The sequence below is a fragment of the Callithrix jacchus genome, chromosome 14 (genome assembly GCF_049354715.1).
Source record: "Callithrix jacchus isolate 240 chromosome 14, calJac240_pri, whole genome shotgun sequence".
NCBI classification, from domain to species: Eukaryota; Metazoa; Chordata; class Mammalia; order Primates; family Cebidae; genus Callithrix; species Callithrix jacchus.
Window position 1 is genome coordinate 106,264,717 of NC_133515.1, and position 23,539 is coordinate 106,288,255.

The 23,539-nt window shown below is 50.0% G+C and overlaps 1 protein-coding gene across 13 annotated transcripts; it reads left to right on the plus strand.

Moving 5' to 3' along the window:
- The first annotated feature begins 933 nt into the window (after nucleotides 1-933).
- Nucleotides 934-10,804, plus strand: LOC144579355 (uncharacterized). Of its 13 annotated transcripts, none has more exons than XM_078350014.1 (7): nucleotides 934-1,233; nucleotides 2,409-2,546; nucleotides 3,938-4,035; nucleotides 6,523-6,742; nucleotides 7,492-8,014; nucleotides 8,374-8,410; nucleotides 8,531-10,804. In XM_078350014.1, exons 1-3 carry the CDS (start codon nucleotides 949-951, stop codon nucleotides 3,947-3,949), a joined length of 435 nt encoding a protein of 144 aa, XP_078206140.1. In that variant the 5' UTR covers nucleotides 934-948; the 3' UTR covers nucleotides 3,950-4,035; nucleotides 6,523-6,742; nucleotides 7,492-8,014; nucleotides 8,374-8,410; nucleotides 8,531-10,804. The 13 variants fall into 13 exon arrangements, 11 of the variants coding, with proteins under 11 accessions (XP_078206140.1, XP_078206142.1, XP_078206133.1 ...); XM_078350016.1 differs by having other exon boundaries at nucleotides 934-1,215; XM_078350007.1 differs by lacking the exon at nucleotides 3,938-4,035.
- Nucleotides 10,805-23,539: the final 12,735 nt, after the last annotated feature.

Below are 23,539 nucleotides of genomic sequence, written 5' to 3' on the forward strand. Positions count from 1 at the left end.
ACCGTATGTTAACATCCGTGCCAGCCTCATTATCCCCACAGCCAGGCTCTGGGCTGGGCGGTAATGAGCATTGTGCGGTTTCACTTTACACTTTGCAAAGTTGATTAAGGCAGTGCCTTCTCCCATGATCATTTCTGTACCCTGATGTAGAAAAATGGCTAAATATGGTGAAAGTTTTCTGGTGTTTCTTTCTTTAGCTGCCATGTCAGAGTCCAGTCTGCCTGGCTGTGTTGAAGATTCTATTGGCACGCTACCCAGTTTTACATTCATTTAAAGATCATTTAAAGGGTATTACGAAGCTGTATAAGTTAATGATTTAAACAAGGCCTATGTTACTAGTGTATCTGTTTCAGCACGCCCAATCTGAAATCACCTTAAAAATTGTTTTCGCGGGGGAAAATCGTGTTGGAGCATTTTCAGGGTGGGTTTAAGGCACGTCAAAATCTGTCCATTGGTGGGTTTGCATTTGAGGCCTCCAAAGTTCAAAGGGCCCCTGCTGCCGGAGCGCCAGATCCGCGGGCGGGGGGAAGGTGTGCAGTGCTTCCGCTGGTGGGTGTTGGTGCGGTCCCCCTCGACTCCCCACCGGGACGCCCCCCCTCCCCCGTGGCAGCGACAGACCTGCCTGTCCGGTTCCCCAGCCTGGCTCCAAGGCACTCACTCCGCCTCTAGGGCCGCTCCGCCGCAGCTCTCGCGTCCGGGCCCCTTGCGGTAATCAGAAGCAGCTCTGGGCCCGGAGCTCGGCACTGGCGCGGCCGCCTTTGCCACCCCTGCGTGATGCGCCGCGGGTGGGGGTGTGGGGCGGGAGGAGCCTGCGGGGGCGGGGGGTGCGTCTCAAGGTCCTCCCTGCACATCTGGCGCAATGGGGAACGCTAGCCTTTCTTTCCCAGGTTTTGTTCTCACAGCTGTGTCCATTCCGCCCGTGACCCCGCGAGTGATCCCTGACAGGTGATGAATTGGCAGCGGCGGCAGCGGCGCGCGGGCCAGGCCGCGGCGGGGCCGGAGCCGGAGCCCTGGAGCAGACTCTCTGGCGCCAGGCGCGTGACGCCGCCCATTCACGCCGCCCTGCAGCCTTGTCCTCCCGGCGCCGCTCAGGCGGCTGCCATGGCAACCGCGCCGTCACTCAGCGCGCGCGTCCAGCTGATCAATGCCTGCAAGGCCCGGCAGTCCCAGGCTCGCCCCGTCCCGGTCGCCGGCCCGCGCGCACCTGCAGCCGCTGCACGTCTTAAGTTTCGAGTGATTTGGGGAAGGAAGGAGGACCGAGAAGAAAAGAAAAGCGGGGAGTGGGGCGAGGGGCGGAGGGCAGGATGAAGAAGAAAAAGCCGGGAGAGGGAGAAAAGAAATCTACCTTTTGCAAAAGGGGGCATAATATGGCTTAGAGGTTGCCAGAGCGAAAGGTTTTGCTTCATTTTGTTTTTGCAACCGAGGCGTTCAGGGTGGGGCTGGCTCCAGGGAAGAGTGGATGGGGAGAAGGTCACTGTGTTAGCTCATGGCGAGATTTATTCCTTGGGATCATTTCGGTTTCTCGCCGGATGGCTTTGATCCTGGACTCCTAAAAATATTTTTAAAGGACCCCCCCGCCCCCCGCATCGTCCTAATGCCTAACTCCTCGGAACTCTAGAGGTTGCGCATAAACCATTAGATTTTTTTCTAGAACAGCCCCCTTCTCCGCCCGGGGGAGCCTGGAGGATGTGCAGCCCCAGTCCTCCTCCAGCTCGGTGGAGCCTCCCGCGCAGAGCCTAGCGATTCGCGCTCTCATTACCACTACAAAGCGCGGGCCAGACCAAGCCCCTTTCTAATGCACCATTTTTGACTGAGAACGTCTTGGCAAGCAACTTCCAAGTCAGCCTGCAAATGCAGACGCCTCCTGGGTCCTGGCTTTATCTCCAGGGAAAGTTCCATTTTAAGAACCAGATGCCAACATTCCCGGACAGTTCATGGCATCCGGATCCCTCAAGGGTGCTCATCTGCAGTTGAGAGCGTTCTAGCAGTTATTTATCATCTGTCCTGGAGAGGAGTTCCTGGACAGAAATGTCGTCTACTGGCCCTAAAGCCGGGGGCGGAGGCTGTGTGTTGTGGGGTGGGGGGCGGCGGGGGGGGGGTGGCTAATGTTCCCAGTCCTGTTATCTGGTTTAGCAACGTTTGTTGTGGTTTTCGAGGAAACGGCGTCTGGATTACATAAGGATTCAAGTTTTTTGCTTTACTTGTTTATTTAATACCTTGGCAAGAGGGAGCCCTTACCCTGAAACCTGATAACCGATTTTGGGTTTAAAACAGCTTTAGATGAGGGGCAACGCGAGGGGAAAAAAATGAGCAAAGCCACAAAAAGCAAACAAGAGGATGTTTATTTTTCTCTTTTTGGGTATTTTTTGAAGACCTGCCTAACCTCTTACACTTCTTGTTGCACACAGCTACTAGATGGCATTAACAAAGCGTTTCACGGACTACAACGGCTTAACAGTGGCTCCTCCCCTGCGCTGCCACCATCCGGGCCGTCATTCCTTCCAGGATTCCCGCGCGGTCCTGTGTGCCCAGAGCTTGAGTGCCAGGTAGAACTCCGTGCTGCATCCAATTGCTTGCAACCTTCTGATTCCCTTTTAGGGAGATCATTTTTCAGCTTGGCTCAAAGAAAGCAAAGTTTGGGAAGTTTGGTGGAGGGGCCGATTTAACTACCGGCACTGCAAATATTTTATTACAAATGCTGTGAAGTGTCCCGATTTGTGGCTGCGTTTAGCTTTCACAAAGGATTTTCCTGTGACTTTTGTTCCGGTCACCAAATTAAAAAAAAAAAAAAATTAACTTCAGCCAGAGATAAGGTCTTGGAAAACAATCTCCGGCCGCCCGCGAGCTGGCTGGAGCAGGGCTGGCGTCGCCGAGTCTGCGCAGCCTGGAGGCGCGCGTCTTGGGGTCCGGCCACCGCAGGAGCCCGGGTCATGCAGGGACCTCCCCTCCATCTGCTGTGCACTCCCCTCCGCCCCGCAGATTGCAGCGCCCAGGCCGCCCCCCTGTGCCCACAGGCGTCCGTGGGAATCCGCCCCAGCCAGCGACAAGGGCGGGCTTGTCCGGAATCAAACTGCATCTTAATATTATAATGCGGCACCAAAAGCAAAACCCGAGGCCCCGGCTTGCAGTCCCTAACAAGAAACACATTGTGTGCGCTTTTTTTTTTTTTTTTGGCTCAAGCCATGTTCGCGCGCCGGCTCCGCCGCAGCCAGCCAAGTCCATGACTTAAGTGAGGAGGAACCCGCCTGCCCTGCACCACGTGCGCTCCCAGCTGGGGCAGCCACCCTGCTGCGCCCCTCGCCCCCTGTCCCGGTCGCTGGGACGGGCTAGGGCCTGGCCGAGAGGCGCTTGTCTTGCGCCTGCGGCAGTTTGGAGCACGACTCTTTCTCGGCTGGAGAGGCGGGCAAGCCCATCGCCCAGGCACTGGAGGCACCCAGGCGGCACCAGCGCAAGTTGGCTGGTGGACAGATTTGTTTTTTCAGTGGTTCGAACCCCTTGCTTCTCCTGCCATATCTTTAAGGCTTTCACTCCTAGATTCAACCCTCTCCTCATAATAATGACAGTTTGCAGACTTCTCCTTTCCAGTTAGAGGGAGTGCGTGCACGGGTCCTACCAGACCCTAGCCGTGCCTGTCGCGCGTCACCTCGAACCATTCCGCGGGAGGGGCAAGACCTGGGGCCGTATCTCCAGGAGGGAACCTGGAGACACTGCGGGCGGGCGGGCGGAGGCGACGTGGAGGGGAATGCCTCCAGCTGGCGGAGCGAAAAACGTCCTGCTTAGCTCTGCGGGGGGTCCTGGACTCTTTTCCGCCTATTCCCACTGCTGCTGACACCAGGGCCTCCTCTGTTTAGTCCTAGGACTGCCTCAGGACTCCACAGAAAAGACTGGGTACATTAAGGCATACATTTAATTGTAACCATCACACCTGCCTTTCTAGGATTCTGGGTGAAGAATACAGAGACGAGACGTTCCATTTCAAAGAAAAAAGGGTGACACAACAGCCCTCTTTAAGGAGAGAATAAGCATTCACTTTAGGTAAAAACTAATCTTTTACAAGCCTGTGCACAGCGTACTTCTTTTGCTGTTCACCTCGATCCTAAGAGTTTGGAAAGGCAGATGCTGCCCCCATTTCAGAGAGGAAAAAGCTCAGGCACCCATGAGTGACAGACTCCTCAGTGGTGGCCTAGACTCTGGCCGCAGTTCCTAGAACAACCTGCCATCGTGCAGAGGTGTGTCACCTTGACTCCGGGTGGGGTATTCATTACTCTTTTAACCTTGAAATGCATTCATCCTGGGCGACTGGATTGCCCAGAGCTAGGAATCTGTCCCACTTTCCTCCAAAGTTAACAATGAGTGACTGAGCTTGACCCTTTGGGAACTAAAGGTCAACTGACATTTTAGGACTTTCAAACCTTAGTGTATGTAAGAAACCCCTGTTTACACCCAGAATTCTGGGGCCACCTGTACAAATTCCGATTCAGTAGGTATGGTGAGCAGCCCAGAATATAGCATTTTAAGCAAGCATGGCGATGCTGATACAGGTGGTGAGACGACCACGATTTGAGAAGCTTCAGATGAATACTTGGCCTCTTAAGTGGGCCCTGCAGCGGGCAGACTACTGGGTGAGAATCAGCCACTTGGCCCCTTTAAGGCAGTGATCCCCAACCATTTTGGCACCAGGAACAGGTTTTGTGGAAGACAATTTTTCCAATGGGGGGTTGGGGGAGTTGAGGGAGTGGGGCTGGGGAATGGGTGATGGGGACTGGGGGCATGGTTTTGGGATGAAACTGTTCCACCTCAGATCTGTCAGCCATTAGATTCTCCTAAGGAGCCTGCAGCCTAGATCCCTAGCATGTGCAGTTCACAATAGGGTTTGCACTCCTGTGAGAACTAATGCTGTGGTCTGACAGGAGGCAGAACTCGGACAGTAATGCTCACTCACTGTGCACCTCCTGCTCTGCATGGGATTCCTAACAGCCTACTACCTGGGATTTGGGGACCCCTGCTTTAAGGAACTATACACTTGCTTTTAGAAATCAAGAGAAGGAAAATCTGTCATACTTACCCACATTTTCTCTTTTTCCTTTCTGATATTCCTTTATTCTCCCTTTGATTAATTCTTTCTGTTTCAAGAGCATTTTTTGGATGGTCTTTTGGGGTACGTATGTTGGTTACATATTCCTTTAGTTTTCCTGCATGTGAAGTCTTGTTCTCATCTTCAGTCCTGCAGGATGTTTTTGCTGCATATAGAATGTGGGGTTGACAATGTTTTTTCCTTTAAGCACCTGACATGCCGTGGTGTTTTCTTCCTTCCATCAAGGTTTCTCATATGAAATCTGCTGTTATTTGAATTGCTTTTTCCCCACTGTAAGTAAGGTGTGGTCTCTCTCTCCTTGATTTCTTTGTCTTTCATTTTTGAAGTTTGCCTATGATCTATCTTGGCATGGATTTCTTTAGGTTTATTCTGTTTGAGGTTCTCTCAGCTTCTTTTGTTAAACCCAGGAAATTTTCAGCCATTATTTCTTCACTTACTTTTTCAGCCCTGCCTTCTTTCTTCTGCCTTTCCAGAATTCCAGTAAGCTAATGTTAGATCTTTTATTATAATCCCATAGGTCCCTGAGACTATGTTAATATATTTAAAAAAATATGTTTTCTCTCTGTTGTTCAGTTGGGTAATTTCTGTTGTTCTACCTTCTGGTTCATGGATGATTTCCACTGCCCTTTCCATTGTGCTTTTGAGCCCATTCAATGTGTTTTTACTTTGGTTATTGTATTTTTTAGTTTTCATATTTCTCTTTCATTCTTCTTTACAACTTCTGCTTCTTTGCTGAGTTTTCTATTTTTTCATCTTTTTTTTTTGCCTGTCCATAATTGCTCATTGGAAGATTTTTCCGACGGCCCCTGAAGAATCCTTGTCAGATAATTCCAACATCTGTGTCACCTCAGTGTTGGCAACTGTTGATTGACTTTTCTTGTTCACATTGAACTTTTCCTGGTTCTTGGAATGATGAATTTTTTAAAAAATTGAAACCTGGGCATTTTGGGGGTTATGCCATGATCTGGAGCTTATTTAAATCTTCTATTATAGTGACCTGGCTTGGGAGGGGAGCTCCTCATGTGGCCTCCACTCCCAAGTGGAGGCATCTTACCATTGGAAGGTGGTGAATGTCCCACTTCTTACTCAACATTGACAACCCCAATGGGGAGAGAGCAGTGCCTGATTATCCCCTGGGTGGTGGATGGGGCAGGTGGTGCTCAGGCCAGGTGGCCTCTGCTGATGCTCTGAGAGAGAGCTCATTGCTGACCTGGAGGGATGACTGTCTGCTCCCCACTGCACCTTCTCTGATACCATCCTGTTGTTCAGGGTGGCACCTCCTGACAGCAGGCTGAGGGTGGACATCTAGCTCTCCACTCAGCCTTTGCTGATGGGGGTAGAGTTGGGGCCATAGTCTTTGTGGTGTTTGCTTATAGTGGGACGGTTATGGTCTAAAGGGTTTTGGTTTCTTGGCTTCACTCTTACAGTTACTGTGTAACAAATCCAGACATCTCTGAGACATCATCATGCAGTGAGGATATCCAAGCTGGTGGCATGAAGATGCCACATGGAAAGGGCTAAAGAAGGGGCCAGCCTCAGTCATCCCAGCTTAGCACCCAACTGGGAGTAAAAGAGGACCCAATGGATGTCCAACCCAGTAAGATGACCTCAGCCCCAACTACCAACTGACCATGCACACAAGACATCGTGAGTGAGGCTGCCCACTGGATCCCAGCCGGGGGGACTGTAGAGTAACTTGTTGTCATAAGCCAATACGTTTTGGGGTGATTTGTTTCATAAAGTGGCCTCCAAAAGAGAAACTGGGGGTATAGAGTTTCTAGGTCCAATCTTATGCATTCATTATCATTGTAATCACTGATAATTTATGTGTTTTTCCTGAAAGTTTTATAACTACAAATGATTTATAGTGCATAAAATAAACATATCCCTAAATACAACAAACCTACCTTTTTTTTTTTGGAGACAGGGTCTCACTCTGTTGCCCAGGCTAGAGTACAGTGGCATGTTCACGGCTCACTGCAGCCTCAACCTTTTGGGCTCAAACAGTCCTTCCACCTCAGCCTCCCAAGTAACTGGGACTACAGGCATGTACCAGTGCACCTAGCTAATTTTTTTTTGTTTGTTTTTTGTAGACAAGGTTGTACTCCTGTCACCCAGCCTGGAGTACAGTGGTGTAATAGCTCACTGCAACCTCTACCTCCCAGGCTTAGGCAATTCTGGTGTCATAGTCCCAGAGTAGCTGGGACTATAGGCATGCACCACTGTGCCTGGCTAACTTTTTTTTTTTTTTTTTTTTTTTATAGATGGGGCTGCATCATGTTGCCTTGGCTGGTCTTGAACTCCTGAGGTCCAGTAGTCTGCCCGCCTTGACCTCCCAAAGTGTTGGGATTACAGCCACTGCACCTGGCTAATTTTTGTATTTTTTTTTTTCATAGCGATGGATTTTCACCATGTTACTCAGGCTGGTCTTGAACTAATGGGCTCAAGTAATCTGCCTGCCTCAGCCTCCCAGAGTTCTGGGATTACAGGTATTACTGCACCAGGCCTAAAAGTGCCTTAATTTGAAAAGAAATACAGTTTGTTTGACACGTGTCTAGTATATCCTCAGAATTTTTTTTAACCAATAAGAAGCCCTACCAACCATCCCCCAAGATATAGAATGTATAACTCTGTGTGATGACTAGATGTTTTGAACAAAACCAAGTGTGATGAATGGCTACCAGCTCAGAGGCCTTGGAGAGAACAAAGACACCGCCCTGGTGAGGGGTAGCTGCTTGTGGACTGCATGATTTCCCAGAAAGGCAGTGGGAGCATCTGGTGCCTCCAGGCACTGCAGAAACAGTGTCACAGAAACATCTCAGAGGCATCACTTCTCTTTATCAAGATTCTAAAGTGATTTCAACATTTTAAAAATACAACATAAAGAATTTGAGTGTGGAGTGATGATCATGCTTCCAGGTTAGGATCAGGCTCTTTATCCCATTGTCTTGTTGATTTAATGTGCAGGGACTCCTGGAATGGGTATTGCCCAGTGACACAATCCCAGTGTGGCAATCAGGAGTGGGTGGATGCAGTTACAGTTCATCAAGTCCTGTTAGTTCAAGTCATGAGCCCTGAATTCCCAGGGAGTAACCACCAAAGAAATGCAGAAGAGGAAAATCCTTGCAATAAAGTGGGATGAGATTCTTTGGTTGCTGCAGCGTAGGAGTGGGGTGCATGTTGGGGCCTGGGGGTGAGGCTGAGGGCTCCCCTAGTCTGCCCCTTCCTGAGCCTGAGTTCTTGGCTCTTACGCAGCCCTTTTGTTTCTTTTGTCTCAGGGAACACCTGCACCTCTGGTTTGCAGTCTGTCCTTGGGTGAGTTACCGTGAGTCCCAGGTTCCCATCTGTAAAGGATGGGTAGTGCTCCTTCACCCGATTCTTCACTAAGCCCTTACAGAGCCCTCAGATGGAGACTGCTGCTCTCATATCTTGCAGGCCAGCAAACTGCGAGTGTGAAGGATGCCCAGGTAACCTCCTCACGTCAGAAGAGCCAGGAGATGGTGGAATCAAAATCTAAGCCCACGCCCATCTGACTTCAAAGTCTGTGCTCCTGATGTTTGCACCAACTCACCTCCTAAGACTTTCTGATGTTTGCACCGAGTCACCTCCTAAGACTTTCTGATGTTTGCACCGAGTCACCTCCTAAGACTTTCTGAAACTGGATCATATCCATTTAACTGTCTCTGAGAGAAACCCAAGCTTTAAAAAAGGGAATATTTACTATGGATATTTTACAATGGTTCCAAAACATCAAAGTTTTAAATATAATATTCTTAACATTCTCACCACATCTTCAGGTTCCCTTACAGCTACTATGTTTTGATGACTGCCTATGGGAAAAAAAGACTATGCTTTCTGTAGATTTGAAGGGAATGGTGGTGAGGTAGGGATCATTCCCGGAGCACACCCTGCCTGTGGGCACTCCTCTGAGCATGGGCCAGGCGAGGAGCCCATGGCGTTGTTTGCTTTGGGATCCCAGCACTGCTAATGGGAGTTGGGCTGTGATCCAGGGAGAGAACCTAGTGCTGCTCTATTTGAAACTGGAGATGATAGCAGTGCCCTCCTCAGTGTTATTTTGAGCATTTGATGTATCTCAGACATAGTACCTGAAAAAATATAAGTGCTCAGTAAATACGGTTGCCAGATAAAATGCAGGAAACCTGTTTAAATTTAAGTTTTGGCTGGACAATGAATAGAATAATTTTTAGTGTGAGTATGTCTTTATATTTTATCTGCTAAATTTAGCAACCTCCTCAGTAAATGATCACTACAATTGCAACAACTCCTTATGACAGATATAGTAAATCTGTAAAGAAATAGGAACTTGCATTTATTTTTACCTAGCTCTGACTGGTTAGGATAACTGGGCAAGAGAAGATATCTTTGACTAAACCTGCAGAATGTAGAGTATAGAAATTCTAATTCGAAGTACTATAGGACTAGAATGGCCAGAGGTGAACTGTAGAGAGCTTATCTAAAGAGTCCCAATTTCAGAAGGTCCTCAGAGACTTAAATGGGCCCACACACCCCTCCTGTGCCTTAGCATAAGCCAGCTCATTGTATCAGTTATAAGTTCATTTCCAGAGAAATGTACCCTGGAGGCCCTCTCCCACTTGAAATAGGACTGGCCAATCCAGATGCCCCTCAGGTGATGTCGGCTCAACTATATAGCTCCATAAATTGGAGAATCTATTCAAGAAAACAAGCAAAAGTATTTGTGGCTGAGTTAGCTAATGCCAGCTGGTGTCTTGAACAAATCCAGATCTCCAGCCTGCTAGTTTATTTCTTAGTCTGAAACTTGTGTTACTGATTGACAGACAGCTCTCATTCAAGCAGTGACTTAGAGATGCAAACTCTTGCCATTTTAGGAGTTCCATTGTATTCAGTGTGTGGCTTCCAAAGTGCCTGGGATCATCTCCATCAAGACTAAGGAAGAAGAAAGAGCTTGGAGAACTGCACTTGGGTGGTTTTTATGGATCAGGCATGGAATTGGCTTCAACACATTAGCTCACATTCCGTTGGTTACCGGGTTTCTCAACTATTAGTACAGGGTTAGTGTAGGGTTTCGGCACCATGAGCGTTTGAGCTGGCCAAAGGCTAATCAGGGTTATAGAATAAAGCCACAAAGGCTGTGAATGGTGTTCATTGTTGTGAGGGGCTGTCCTGTGCACTGTGGAATGTTCAGCAGACCCACTGGATTCTAATAGAACTCTCCTCTCCTCCGGTTATGACAACCACAGATGTCTCCTCTTCAGGCATTGCTAGATGTCCCCTGGAAGGCAAATTGTCCTGATTGAGAACCACTGTGTTAGAACTTGGTCACATGGCCACACCTAACCGCAGGGAGGCTGGAAGATCTAGACTAGTAGAATGCCAGGAAGAAAAGAAAACTGATTTGGAGGCTGCTGGCCAGTCTCTTTCACAGTGGCCTTCAACGTACTGATTCTTCTGCAGCTATGGGGATACTCGTGCCTGTTTCTGAGCTGTTTCCTGTGTGAGGTGACATAGTGAGAATGGGAGGGGTGACATGCTGGACTTGGGTGGGGTGAAGAGGATTGGAAGCCGCCATCATGTTTGGCAGCATTGAATGTTTATGACTATTTGAGTAGTTGTGACAAGGGAACAGTGAAGGAGGAAATAACCATTTCTGAATAGCCTTTTACAATTTGCAAAGCACTTTTAAAGGTAACAATGAGTTCCTAGACCATATTGGGATAAGAATGGACATTGTTGGCTGTCATATCATTGGGAGGGGGCCTTGAGATCTTTGTCTTAAAAAGGCAGAATGGATTCGGAGTAGAAGGAGAAATGTAAAAACCTGGTATCTGAGTGTGTTTGCAGAGGGGAATTGTCATTTGGAAGCACAAGAAAGGGAGGATGGCCCATTGGCGTATATGGTACGTTGCGTTTTCATGTAATTATACCTGAATGAAAGCAAGAGGAAATGTGTAGGAAGCTGTTTACATAGTTCTTTTAATAATGTTTACATGGGTTAGTGAACATGCAAACATGTCTGATGAAAACATGTCAGTAGTGAAACAGCCTTGTGAATAATCAGATCTTACCTCAGGCTGGAAAAAAAGAACAGGTTTTCCAAGCTCACAAATTGCAGCCAGTGTGTGTAGTAGCTCAAATGACTTTGAGCTTGAAGGCAACCATCCAGCCATCCCATCTTTCATTCTTTCACCAATCCCTTCATCCATCCACCCATTCATCCCTTCATCCATCCACCCATACATCCCTTCATCCATCCATCCCTTCATCCATCACTCCATCCACTCATCCATCCCTTCATCCATCCCTTCATCCATTCATTCATCCACGCACCCATTCATTCACCCCTTCATCCATCCATCCATCCATCCCTTCATCCATCCACCCATCCATTCATCTATTCATCCCTTCATCTATTCTTCCATCCATCCATCCATGTGTTCAGTAAATACTTACTGAACACTTGTTATGTGCTAAGCACTCTCCTCAGATCTTAGGAAATACCAGTAAACAAAACCAACAACAATCCCTCACCACCTGGATATTACATTTTGATGGGAAAAGACAAAGTTGGTGAATCACATAGGTTATTAGGTGATAAAGGTGTAGGCGATAAAGGGAAGTGCCGGGAGCAAGGATCGGGTACAGTTGTGAATAAGGTGGCCCCAGTAAGTTGCACTGAGTAGGTGACATTTGCACAGAGACTTGAAGGAAGCAAGGAGAGAACATGACCATATCTGGGAACAGCATTTGTGGAAGACGGAACAGCCAGTGCAAAAGTTCCAAGGCATGAGTTCCTGGTGCATGCACGGAACATCAGGGAGGCCAGGGTGGCAGAAACGTGGTGAGCCCAGGAAGGGAATAGGAAATAAATGTAGGAAGGTAGTGGTGTACAGTGAGGTGGCGTGGGGGTAGAATTGTGGTAGCCAGATAGTGTTGGTGCAAGGCCTCTTGGCCCTTGTTAGGACTTGGTTTACCATGGCACAACATACCCATAAGATTGGCAAAAATTAAAGTCTGACAACAGCAAATCTGGATGTCCAGTAAGGATGCGGAGCAGTGGGAATTCTTCAATACTGGCAGTGTGCGTGCGCATCAGTTCCACCACATTGGAACTCAAAGGGGCATTCTGAGTAGAGTTGAAGGTATGCCCCTCCTTGACCCCACAGTTCCAGCCATGGGCATGTGAATGAATGTGCACACGTGTTGACTACAGCATTTGTTTGTAATTATGAAAACATCTAAGTATCCATCTGTGGGAGAGGGGATAACGTGGGAGTGCCCTGCAGTGGAGCTCTAGGGAGCCGTAAAAATAAAGGGACGAGACCTGCACATGTCAAAAGGAAGGAAGATAAAAGACATAAGGGTGGGAGAAGAACACCTGGCCACAGAAATATATGTACAGTATGATGCTGGTGTATCCAGAGTGTTCACACAAACAACAGAACACGACTCATGGTTTCCAACACGGTATGAAAGTATGGCGCGGTGCAGAGGGCCAGCAGTGCTGAATCCAGATGCTTACTTCTCCAGGCAGGGGTGAGGACCAGGGCTGGAGGTTTACTCCAGGAGCTTTGGTGGCACGTGCTGAATGTGTTGTTTCTCAGGCTGGGGGACAGGTGCATGCGTGGTGTTATACAGTCTATACTGAAATGATTGTATAACAGTATACTAGTTTATCATGTAATACATTTGACCACAATAACCAACTGTTTTGTGGCAGCTTCCATACCTGGATTTCACATTGTGGGTTTCTAAACAGAGAATCCAAGAAAACCAAAGGAGGGGTGGAGGGAGAGGCTCTCGGGCGTCTGGGAGTACCCCTTCCCTTGGGCTGCTCCGTCAGAGTCGAGAAAACCTTGGACTTGTGACAACTGGAGTCGACCTGGGATCCTGGCACCGAATGCCAGCAGAAACCATCCTGTTCCCCTCAGAAGATGAGATGAGGTTCTTGCTGGAATGTGAGTATGGTTTGAGAGCTTCAGGTGGAAAGCCCAGTCGTCCTTACCCTGTGTGGTTCACCCAGGGTCGTGGACGGGGTCGGCCTCAGGGAGCTGTGAGCTGGTGTCTGAGACGCAGCTTGGGCCTCTGTACTGCTGGAAGCAAGGGAACCCTGAGGGTGGTGACCTGCCTGGCCAAGACAAACTGGCACACTCCTCAGTGTGCGAACAAAGCCACAAGACCCGGGAATGGCATTTTACAGATCTGTGGTTTTTCAAAAAACTCGTGCTTACATGTGTATAACATAAAATTTACCATTTAAGCCTTTTTTTTTTGAGACAGGACCTTGCTGTGTCCTTGCTGGAGTGCAGTGGTGCAATCATAGCTCACTGTAGCCTTGGCTTCCCTGGTTCAAGTGATCCTCCTGCCTCAACCTCCCAGAGTGCTGGGATTATGCCAGCCTCTCCTGGGTCTTTGAAATCTCTGCCAGCCCAGGGCTGATGATCAGCTAACCTGGAGGTTTCCTCGGCAGTGTGAGTAGTTTTTCGCTCTCCCCTCGAGTAGTGATGCTAAGGCCCCTTCATGGAGTTTGCTGTTCATTCCTCTGCTCATGGGGATTAGAACTTGATAGCAGTGAGGAGGAGGGTGTCAGGTGCTGGCTGGGCCGGCGCTAGGTGTGTGCTGAGCCCTGAGTGTGCCCCGAGGGAGCAGCTGCCCTTCAGGTCTGGTGTGAGGTGAGGAAGACGCTGAGAGGCAGAGGGGAGCGACACGTCTAAGGCCGCAGAGGTGCCGAGAGACCAGGGATCAAAGCCATGGCACCCACCCTGCTCCCCTTTTTCAGTCAAGTAGGAGGAAAATAGTGAGGAAAGTTGTTCTTATGTGGAGCAGGACAACAAAAGCCCATAAACCACCTTCCCAGGTTGGCTCAGAACTGACTGTCATCTGGATGGTAATGGGATTTTACTCTTGTGTTTTCTGCCAGGAAAACCTCACTAGAATGGCCTGGAAGCTTCTGGAAAAAATATAGATTTGTGGTGCCCCCTACCCCTGTCTGTCCCATGAGAATCTGTGGTAAGGTGGGTAGTAGGCCAAGGAGTTTACAATTTTCACAAGATTCTTGGGCACTCCTCGAATCATGCTTGGAGAAACACTCTGCAGACCCTCAGCTTCTTAACGGAGGTGATGATTTGGTTTGGCCATGTCTCCACCCCAAATCTCTTCTTGAATTGTAATCCCCATCAGCCCCATCATCCCCATGTGTCAAGGGAGAGACCAGGTGGGCGTAATTGAATCATGGGAGTGGTTCCCCATGTTCTTCTCGTGATAGCAAGTGAGTTCTCACGAGGTCTGATGGTTTTATATGTGTTTGTTATTTTCTCCTGCGTTCATTCTCCCTCCTGCCACCCTGTGAAGGGGGTGCCTTGCTGCCCCTTCCGCCATGATTGTAAGTTTCCTGAGGCCTCCCAGCCCTGTGAAACTGTGAGTCAGTGAAATCTCTTTCCTTTCTAAATCACCCAGTCTTGGGCAGTTCTTTACAGAAGTGTGAGAACACCCTAATACAGGTCAAAGTGTGGCTTTGGGACCTGCGTTTTAGACAGGATTCTTCAGCTGATCTTAAGCACACGCCACTCGCGAGCCACTGTCCTTCAGGCACTCACCAGGCACTCAGGGGCAGCGGCTTCCTTTTCCTGCATTTTGTGCTTTTGCTAGTCATGGCCATATGGTGGGGAAAAGGGGCCATTTTACAATACAAGGAAGGTCCTAACTGTTGGGAACACTGAAGGAACTGCAGGAATTAACCTGTCACATGTTTCATTGAAAAACATGATGATTTATCATCAGAATGAATATGTTCTTTCACTTTTGAATGAAACCATGTATTATTAGAGAGAATGAAGGACACAATTTAAAAAATAATAAATTGAAGCGATCCTCGTGTTTTGATGGTGATTGAGTTCTGCTTCGAGTTTTTGTTACCATTTCCACCCTTGAGTTTCCTTGGTCCTGTTTGTTGCCCTGGCTCCGTCTCTGCTTTTTCTCTTCTGTAGGCAAAGTTCTAGTGCATACAATCCCAATTTTATTGTGCCATTCTGTAAGAGCCTCTGTGCTCCAGCCAGTTGGGCGCCCATCTAGGTCTGACTCCCAGCTCTGTCTTCTCCTCCTCTGGGAGGCGGGGAGGCACCATGCCTGTCCCAGCCGCCTTTAATGACCTCCCCCAGGACGTCTCTAGGTGAGTGACTTGGCGTGACTCAGCAACCAGACTTTTTCTGGGAGCCAGAATATTTTGCCACACAACCAACATATGGTAAAACATTCACACTGTCTGAGCACAATACTTGTAAATTAAACATGCCAGGGAAAAGAAAAGGCCTAGATCTCCTCACACTCAAATGGAGAGGTCATCAGCTCAAGAATGGGAACAAGTTGACAAAGCCATCCCCCCACCCTTGCTTCCCAGGGCTGCCGTGAAGATCCGTGTCTCAGAAGGGGTCCCTGAGAGGGCAGAGAAGACACAGGACGCCAGGGTCTATGTAGAGAGGGGTGAAGGGACATTTCTTCTCAGTCTAAAGATAAAATTGATGTGGTCCCAGCTGCTCCAGAGGCTGAGGCAGGAGGATGGCTTGAGCCCAGGAAGTGAAGGTTGCAGTGAGCCAAGATTGTGTCACTGCACTCCAGCCTGAGTGATAGAGTGAGACCCTGTCTCAAAAAAAACCGATAAGGTAGAACAGGGTGCTAAGAAGGAAGTGGCTTTGTTTGTTTGAAGTACTTGCCACCATGGCTGGATCAGCTTTCTGTATTTGCAGAGAGCGGTACCGTTATTCCCGATTTCAAGTTTGGACTTGAGTAAGGAGTCTCCCCTTCCCTTTGTTTCTCAGCTGCATGGAGGCATGGCGACTGAGAAAGGCCAGGGCTGACACCTGGAACCTCCACAAATGGGATTTCAATGCTGTGCATCCTGTGGTGGGGCCGTCCTGGCCTGGCTCTTTGGAATGTAGCTGCTGGGAGCCCCTCTTCCCTCTGTGTTCCTGGGGTCATGGTTATTCTCTGGGAAAGGGCAGCCTCTTCAGAAGCCGCTGGTGTGGGCCGGCTTCCTCGTCTGGGACGGCTTTTTGGTGTTCACGTGCTAGGAACACACACCGCATTCCCACCTTTCAGAGTCCGCACTTTTCTTCTGCTGAAGTAGTTTGTTCTTGGGAAGATGCGGCTTTTTAGGCCCTAACGTGGAGTTTGAAGGTTGGAAGGGTTTGGGTTTTTGTTATTGTTTTTTTGGTCAATGTCTTGGCTCCCTTGGCTCCGTGCTGATTATTTTAAGGGTCTTGGAGTCAGGAATGAAAGGGAGAGATGTGTGAGTGGAGATGTACCGAGGGGCACTCTAACCTCAGGGTCAGGCTTGGCCATGAAGGCGATGGCATGGGCACCCTTCCTGGGTCATGCTCTCCCCTGCCAGCCTGCTGTGGTTCTCTGTACAGCACCGATGAGCACTGGAATGCCCTCGTATAATAAGCTCCCTGGAAGAAGGGCCTCCCTTGTTTGCCCTTTGCAGCGCTGTTCCCCTAACGCGAGAGCGCGTGGCCCAGAGCACTGAAGGAATGAAGGCAGAAGATGCACCTGCAAGGCGAATGGAAAATCCCATATCCATCTGTTCACTGATTTTCACTTTAAAATAAGAGATCAGTGTCTCCAGTGCACCCCAAGTCAGTGAGCATGGGGACTGAGAAGGTCTGAGTGTACTCTAGTGTGCTGGAAATGAGCTGGGCAAGGAAGCCCAAGGAGGAGTAAGAGGAAGGGCGCGGCGTGCACACCGACCCCCAGAGCTGCGCACAGCCTGGAGCCGTCTACAAGTGGGTCTACAGCACCACAAGTGACACCAAACATTTGATGCTGTAGGGAGCAAGAAAACACCTGTAATCAATTGCTTCTTTAAAAGTCTGGTGCTCACAGGGTCGGAGTTTTATTTTGTTGTTTGTTTTTTAATTGATAGTACCTTTTTTGAGTTTGTTTCAGGAAAAGAAAAAATGTGAGTTCTTGTTTTTCTTCCCCAATTGCCCTCCTCCTTCCATCCCGGATACCTGGGGCTGTCCCCTCTTCCCTATAAATAGTCACTCATGCCCTGGCCCTGTGAGCCCTGCCAGCCCCTTCTGCTGACAGCAGCTGCCCTTTGATGTCCAAACTCCTTGAGTGGCCTGAAGCCTGCAGGGTCCGCCCAGCCCACTGTCCAGCCTCAGCTTCCATCCCCTGGTCCCCTCCCATGATGCTCCAGCCACACACACCTGCTGTTCCTAGGACGCCACTGGGTAGATGTTTACTCCTGCTGGTTCATCTCCCAGGAACACCACTATCCTTCCTCTCACTGCTTGGCTGACCCTTCTCTGTCCTTGAGCCACTTCCTCTGAGACCGTCCCTGCTCCCCCAGGGCTGGATGCCCCTGGCTGTGCTTCTTCCCTGGAGCCTGACCTGCAGGGGCTAAGCTGGCCACTTTCTGTGAGTTCCTTCAACAGCAGGACTGTGGTGGTCCAGAGCAGGGGGCTTTTATCTCAGATGTGGCAGGTACAGCAGCGCCCAGGAGCCAGAACCACCTGTATCCTGGATGCTTGAGGGTGGTGGTTCTTGAGTGTGGTCCAGTATATCTGCACCACTGGGGAACCTGTCAGCAATGCAGACTCTCCAGCCCCAGCCTGAGCCCTGGAATCCAAGCCTCTGGGGACAGCCCGTGGTGTGCTCCGACCAGCTCTCCAGGGACTGTGCTCCTGCCCAAGCTGGGCATCCCGGGCAGCTCTGCAGATGGGCAGGTGGGCGAAGATCCAGTCCAGCCCCTCGGGCAGCCTCCCCTGGGCATTCAGACTTCAACAAGGGTGACATGGTGTCCTGAAGGCACACTCAGAGGTAATAGAGTTTGTCACCCATAGCTTAAAACCAATGTCGACCAACCACTAAGATGAGGCTGGGACTGGCCTGCAGAAGAGGGGACTCTGCGTCTGTCAGGGGCTGCAGCTAAGAGTGCTGACCCTGCCTGGGCTCAGGGGCCTGGAGCCACACATGAGTGGGTTGGGAGGTGATGCCAGAGGCCTGCTCAGCAGCCAGAGTGCAGGCAGAAGGCCAGGGCTGGGGGGTGGGCGTGGCCCAGAATTCGGGGGACGGTGCTTGCTGTTTTATCAGATCAGGACACTGAGTTTGTCGTGTTCACAGACTCTGATGTTATGGCCAAAAAGGAGCCCTAAACAGGTCACTGTGTCTTGGTTTTTAAAATGACAGTTGAGAAATAGAGGGCTGGGGTGATGATAGGACGGGCCAAGGCCACAGACTGCTGACGAGGGTGGTACTCTGCCCTGCCCCCACCCCGGGGCAGTCCTGGTCTCCAGGAGCAGTGCCGTCAGAGCCCAGCTCAACCCTGCGGCAGGAGGGGCCCCCAGGAGCACCACAGCCCCCAGGGTTGAACTGCCCCTTCCTCTTCTTCCAGGCGGGTGGGGGGGGCCATTGGGAAGTGGGGAAAGGGGTTGGGAAATGCCTGTAATCATTGGAGGCTTTCTTAGAATTTGGGGTATGTGGTTCCTTTACTTCAGTTTTTGCTCAGTTCTTGGATGAAGGGGAAATGTGTGCACTCATGTCCACTCACTGAGGCCTGTGCGATGCCAAGAGATATAGAACTGGGCGGGTCCCTCAGCCTGGTACCCTTCCAAGAGCCCGGGAGCAAGGTCCCACGGGTGAGTGGTCCCATGCCCAATCCACGTGTCTGATGCACTGAGGAATTCCTCCTGACATGTTCCAACCAGGTGTAAATATCACACAATGCCATCCTGTCAGTGAATAGAGCTGATTGTGCCCTGTTTTCTCAACGCTGTGTATACCATTTAAAAAACTTTTTGGAGATCTTGCTGTGTTGCCCAGCCTGGAGTACAGTCGAGATCATGGCTCACTGTAGCCTCGGATTCCTGGTTTCAAGTGATCCTCCCACGTTAGCCTCCCAAAGTGCTGAGATTACAAGGTATGAGCCACGCCTGATGCCTGGCCACTGTGGGGCACCATTTATAGAGTGACTTGTGACACTGCGGTTATGGGTAACAGAATTGGACTGAAGAGACACTTTGACACTGGGGCGGCTGTCGGCTGTGCTGTCAGGGCTGCAGTTGGGTGTTCGGGAGTTTCTGGTGTCCTCATAGCTGGTCTGTTCCACACAGATGAGGCCAGAGGAATGTCCTCCTGGTCAACAGGGCTCCTGCCACTGTTCTGGGCCACAGTTGGCAGAAGAGGGCAGGATTCTCACCCAGGCTGCCAGCGCTTCCTCTGAGTCTGCATTGGGCTTCCCCTCCCAGGTCCCATCTGGTCTCTGCCAGCCCTGATGTACTCCAGGCCCCCCTGCCTCTTTCCACTTGCCACCCCTGGGATTTCCTTGGGTCTCCACTCCCCTCTTCCCAAGGTCTTCTTGCTGCCCTCAGACAGGTGCAGCCCATCCCTCCGTTGCTGCTACATTTTGGTCAATGTCAGAGCGTTCTATGGAGCCACCTCCTCCTGGCTCCGCTGTAGTGACGCCTTTGAATCGCATGTGCTTCTTTCTCATCTCTTCTTCCCAAGTGAGCGGACAGAGTAGCTGATTCGTGAGTAGCTGTGAATTGCTTGAATTCCCTCTTCCTCTCTATCTCCAAGGAAGAGGGCCTTTCCTTTCCCTGGCACCACCTCCCATGGTCTTCCAGGGTTGGGAGCTGGGGCCTGAAGAGTCATGGGCACACCGGGGATGGATGTGTTCATTCTGGGTGAGGTGATCTGCTCTGGAGCGCCCAGTGTGTCCCTGGGGCTGACCGTAGTCTCTGCCTCCGCAAGGGTTTGATCAGAGGCAGTTTTGCCTGTGGCTTCATTTCCCTGCAGTGCCTGGCACCACGGTGCTCATCCTGAACCGTGAGCGGTGCGTACGCAACCCTGTCCCCTGTCTTCTTCCTCGGCCACTAGAGCAGGTTTTCAGAACCTCGGATCTGGGCTTTTGCTCTCCATGCTTTCCCCAGCTCTTCAGGACAGCGGCTCCAGTGCCAGCCCAGCCCAGCCCTCGCCTCTGCAGCCTGACCTCCCAGCTCATCCTCCAACCTGCTACAGCTGCCTCACCTCACAGCCATTGCCTTTCCACAGACCCTGAGCCCCATGACCCGGTCCAGCCTGGAAGTTCTCTCACTGAAGACTTCACTATACAAGCCTTTGTGGTTGAGCCCTTTGGTTAGAAGACGCTGTTTCCTCCCCCGTCTTCCTACCCTGCCCTGTGCAGATTCCCGCAGAGGCAGGAAGAACACCCCGGGAGTATCTGGCAAGCATCTGTGGCTATTTCTGCTTCCTCCACCTGCCCGATGTCCCTTGTTCACTGTATTGTTTCCCAGCATCAATGGGACAAGCACATAGACGTTCAAGTTAAAATTCTTTGAATAAATGAAGTTATTTTACACTCATCAGAAATGCAATGAAAATGTGTAAAGACACTTAAGCAATTCATAGGTAGCCATGAAATCATGACTAACCGAAGGCCTCTTTCTCGGGAATGAAGGCTGACAACACGTTTTGATTTATTTATTATTATCATTATTTCAGAGTCAGGGTCTCGCTGTCACCCAGGCTAGAGTGCAGTGGCATCATCGTAGCTCACTGTAGTGTTGAACCCCTAGGCTCAAATGATCTTCCTGCTTCAGCCTCCAGAGGAGCCGGAACTACAGGTATATGCCAAGACACCCAGCTAACTTTCCCACTTTTTTGTAGTCACGGTGTCTCACTATGTTGTCCAAGCTGGTCTTGAACTCCTAGGCCCGAGCAATCCTCCTACCTCACAAGGCTGTAACCTCAGCCTCCCAAAGTGCTGGGATTACATGTGTGAGCCGTCACGCCTGGCCTCGTCTGCCTTATTTAATTGGCACACATTTCCTACCTCTAGAGGCCTCTAAGTTGGGCTTGAGAAAGCCGATCTCAGCCACCAGGTTTGCTGGCTACATGTGCTTTGGCCAACAGGCCAAAGGTTGAATGGGAGAAGCACACAGCTGCTCTGAATTTGTGGTGCCCAAAAAAGCAAGGAGAGAGAAGTACAGACATTGGCTAGCCCTTGCTGATTTAGTTGATTGGCTTTGTAAGACTGCTGGGTGCAGAAGTCAGCTTTTCTTTCTGGCTCCTGACTGACTCGTTTGCCAAAGCAAGACAGAACCGCAACCTTCGAGGCATGACGGTACTGTGAGAATTGTTGGAATGACCGAGCTCCTATAGATTATCTGTTGCTGTTGTATTGCCCAAAGGTACGTTGCTTTCAGAAATCTCCTATCACGGCTGTTCTTAACTTTCAGTGTTATCACTGCCATTTCAAAAGGGAGGGAGAAACACAATGTTCTTTTTCGTGAGTTTGAATGTCACTCCTTGAGAAGTTTGTTCCTGGGGAGCGCTCCCAGGAGGCTCTGAAATTTCTGTTGTGTCGTGTGATGAAAATCAGTGTTTTCAGAGCTACTTCATGATTGATCAGGAAGTTGAGCATTTTCTCTGGGAGGGATGCATCACTGAAATTTACACGTAAATGAAAATCTTGATGTTTAGCCCCTCCTTCCACCCAGAAAATAACCTCACGCACAAATCCTGCTGCATCTTCCTCCATTTAAGATGGAGCCAGCCCCTTCCTTGCCTTCTCAATGCTGTGAACATTTCTTTCCACTTGCTGAGTTAATGATCCTTTTGGAGAAAGATTAAGGAAATAGGGTTAATTAAGGGAGAGGTCGGGGTGATTGATGAACATCGTCATGGGGTTATCAAGGGTTACGAAGCGTGTTAGGCTGCTCATGTCCTTCTGTACGTGAAACTGCCCCAGTACTCTGTCCACCCCAGTAATCAGTCCACCCCAGAAAAGCAACGTGGCAGGCGGGACTCTCCAGGAGCGTGTTGAGGTAGTTTTGGCCCATGCCACTGTCTTAATAGACTGAAAGAAAAGAAGGTGATGAAGCAAAGAGGCACAGCTGAACCACAGCCAGGACATTCAGATCCCAGCCTCTTCTCTGAAGCATATGCATGAGACATTATTTGTAGAGAAAACCAAACCCTCCTGATTTCAGAACAAATTGGTGGGAATCATTAGGATGAAGCTGCAGCGAGGCAGTCAGTGTGCTGGGGTGGACGGAGAGCTGGAGAGCCGGCTCAACCAGGTGGCGTGGTTGCAGGTAACAGCAACTGTGGGCTCTGCTTTAAGTTGAAGGCAGACGGTGTGAGTGCAGGCTGTAGCAGAGAGGATACAGGTTGGATAAAGAGTAACCGTTGTGATAATCAGAGCCTCCAAGCCTGCGGGACAGGCTGCTGAGTGAATGTCATCACCAAACACCTTCAAGAAACGGCTTGACAGTCAACTAACATCTGCGCGCCCACTATGGGATAGCTGTATTCATTTATTCATTCATTCAATTTGAACATCAGTGCAGTGACAACTACTGGGATAGTATGGGAAACAAAGATAAAAGATATCAATCTGTCAGTGAGACAGATGACACATGTACATTGCAATGTAATATGGTGAGTCCTAAGATTAGAGGTAAGCTTGGGTGCTGGGCTGCTTCAGGCCTTGGTCTAACCCAACCTGGGGAGTGGTGGGTATGGGCGATGAGCTAAGACTTCCTGGGGAGATGAATCTTAGGAAATGGTAGTAGGTGTGGTGGGCGATTCATTCTCTTTTTTGTTTCGAGATGGGGTCTCACTCTGTTGCCCAGGCTGCAGTGCACTGATGTGATCACAACCCACTGCAGCCTCGATCTTCTGGGCTAAAGCAGTCCTCCTGCCTCAGCCTCCCCAGTAGCTGGGGCTATAGGCATGTACTGCCATACTCATCTAATTTTTAAATTTTTTGTAGACACAGGGTCTTGCTATGTTGCCCAGGTTGGTCTCAGATTCTTGGGCTCAAGTGATCTGTCTGCCTCAGCCTTCCAAAGTGCTGGGATTACAGGTGTGAGCCACTGTGCCTGGCAGCAATAGGCAATTCTAATAATTCTAACAATGATGACAGGTAAGCAGATAATACTGGCTATGCCAGGGACTGTGGTTAATGCCTCAGACAGTTTCCCTTATGCACCTCTTACTCACAACAGCCTTTGGAGGTGGTTGCTCTGACGTGGCAGGTTGAGCCTAGGTAGGGTGTTCAAGCAGAGAGGAAGGGCAAGGCAGGCACAGGCAGGGGCATTGAAGGGCTGCACCCACCTGGTCTGGCTGCTGTGAGCATTAAGGCCAGGACCTTGGGCCACGCCACATCCCAAAGGACCAAGGAGCGTGGAGCTGACCCTGTGGGCAGGCATGCTTGTGATGGGGTAAGCTCCCGAAGGGAGGGCTCAGTGGTGAATTTGGAGTGAGTGGGAACAAGGCAGGACTTATTCTGAGCCTGTGTGGAGCGTACCTTGTTGGGAGGGAAGAGGAGGAACAGTCATGGAACCAGAATCAGTGTGCAGAAGTTGGGAGGGAGGGCATGTCAGGGCCCTCCATTAGCCCCAACCTTGTCCTGATGAAGACACTGAGGCTCAGAGTAGA

Bases quoted from the DNA above. Each gene is read 5' to 3' on its own strand.
- LOC144579355 (XM_078350007.1), top strand. From the start codon at position 949: ATGAATTGGCAGCGGCGGCAGCGGCGCGCGGGCCAGGCCGCGGCGGGG. The intron at 1,234-2,408 runs GTGATTTGGGGA...TGTTGCACACAG, and splicing joins CTGCACGTCTTAAGTTTCGA to CTACTAGATGGCATTAACAA. The intron at 2,547-6,522 runs GTAGAACTCCGT...TCACTCTTACAG, and splicing joins GCCCAGAGCTTGAGTGCCAG to TTACTGTGTAACAAATCCAG.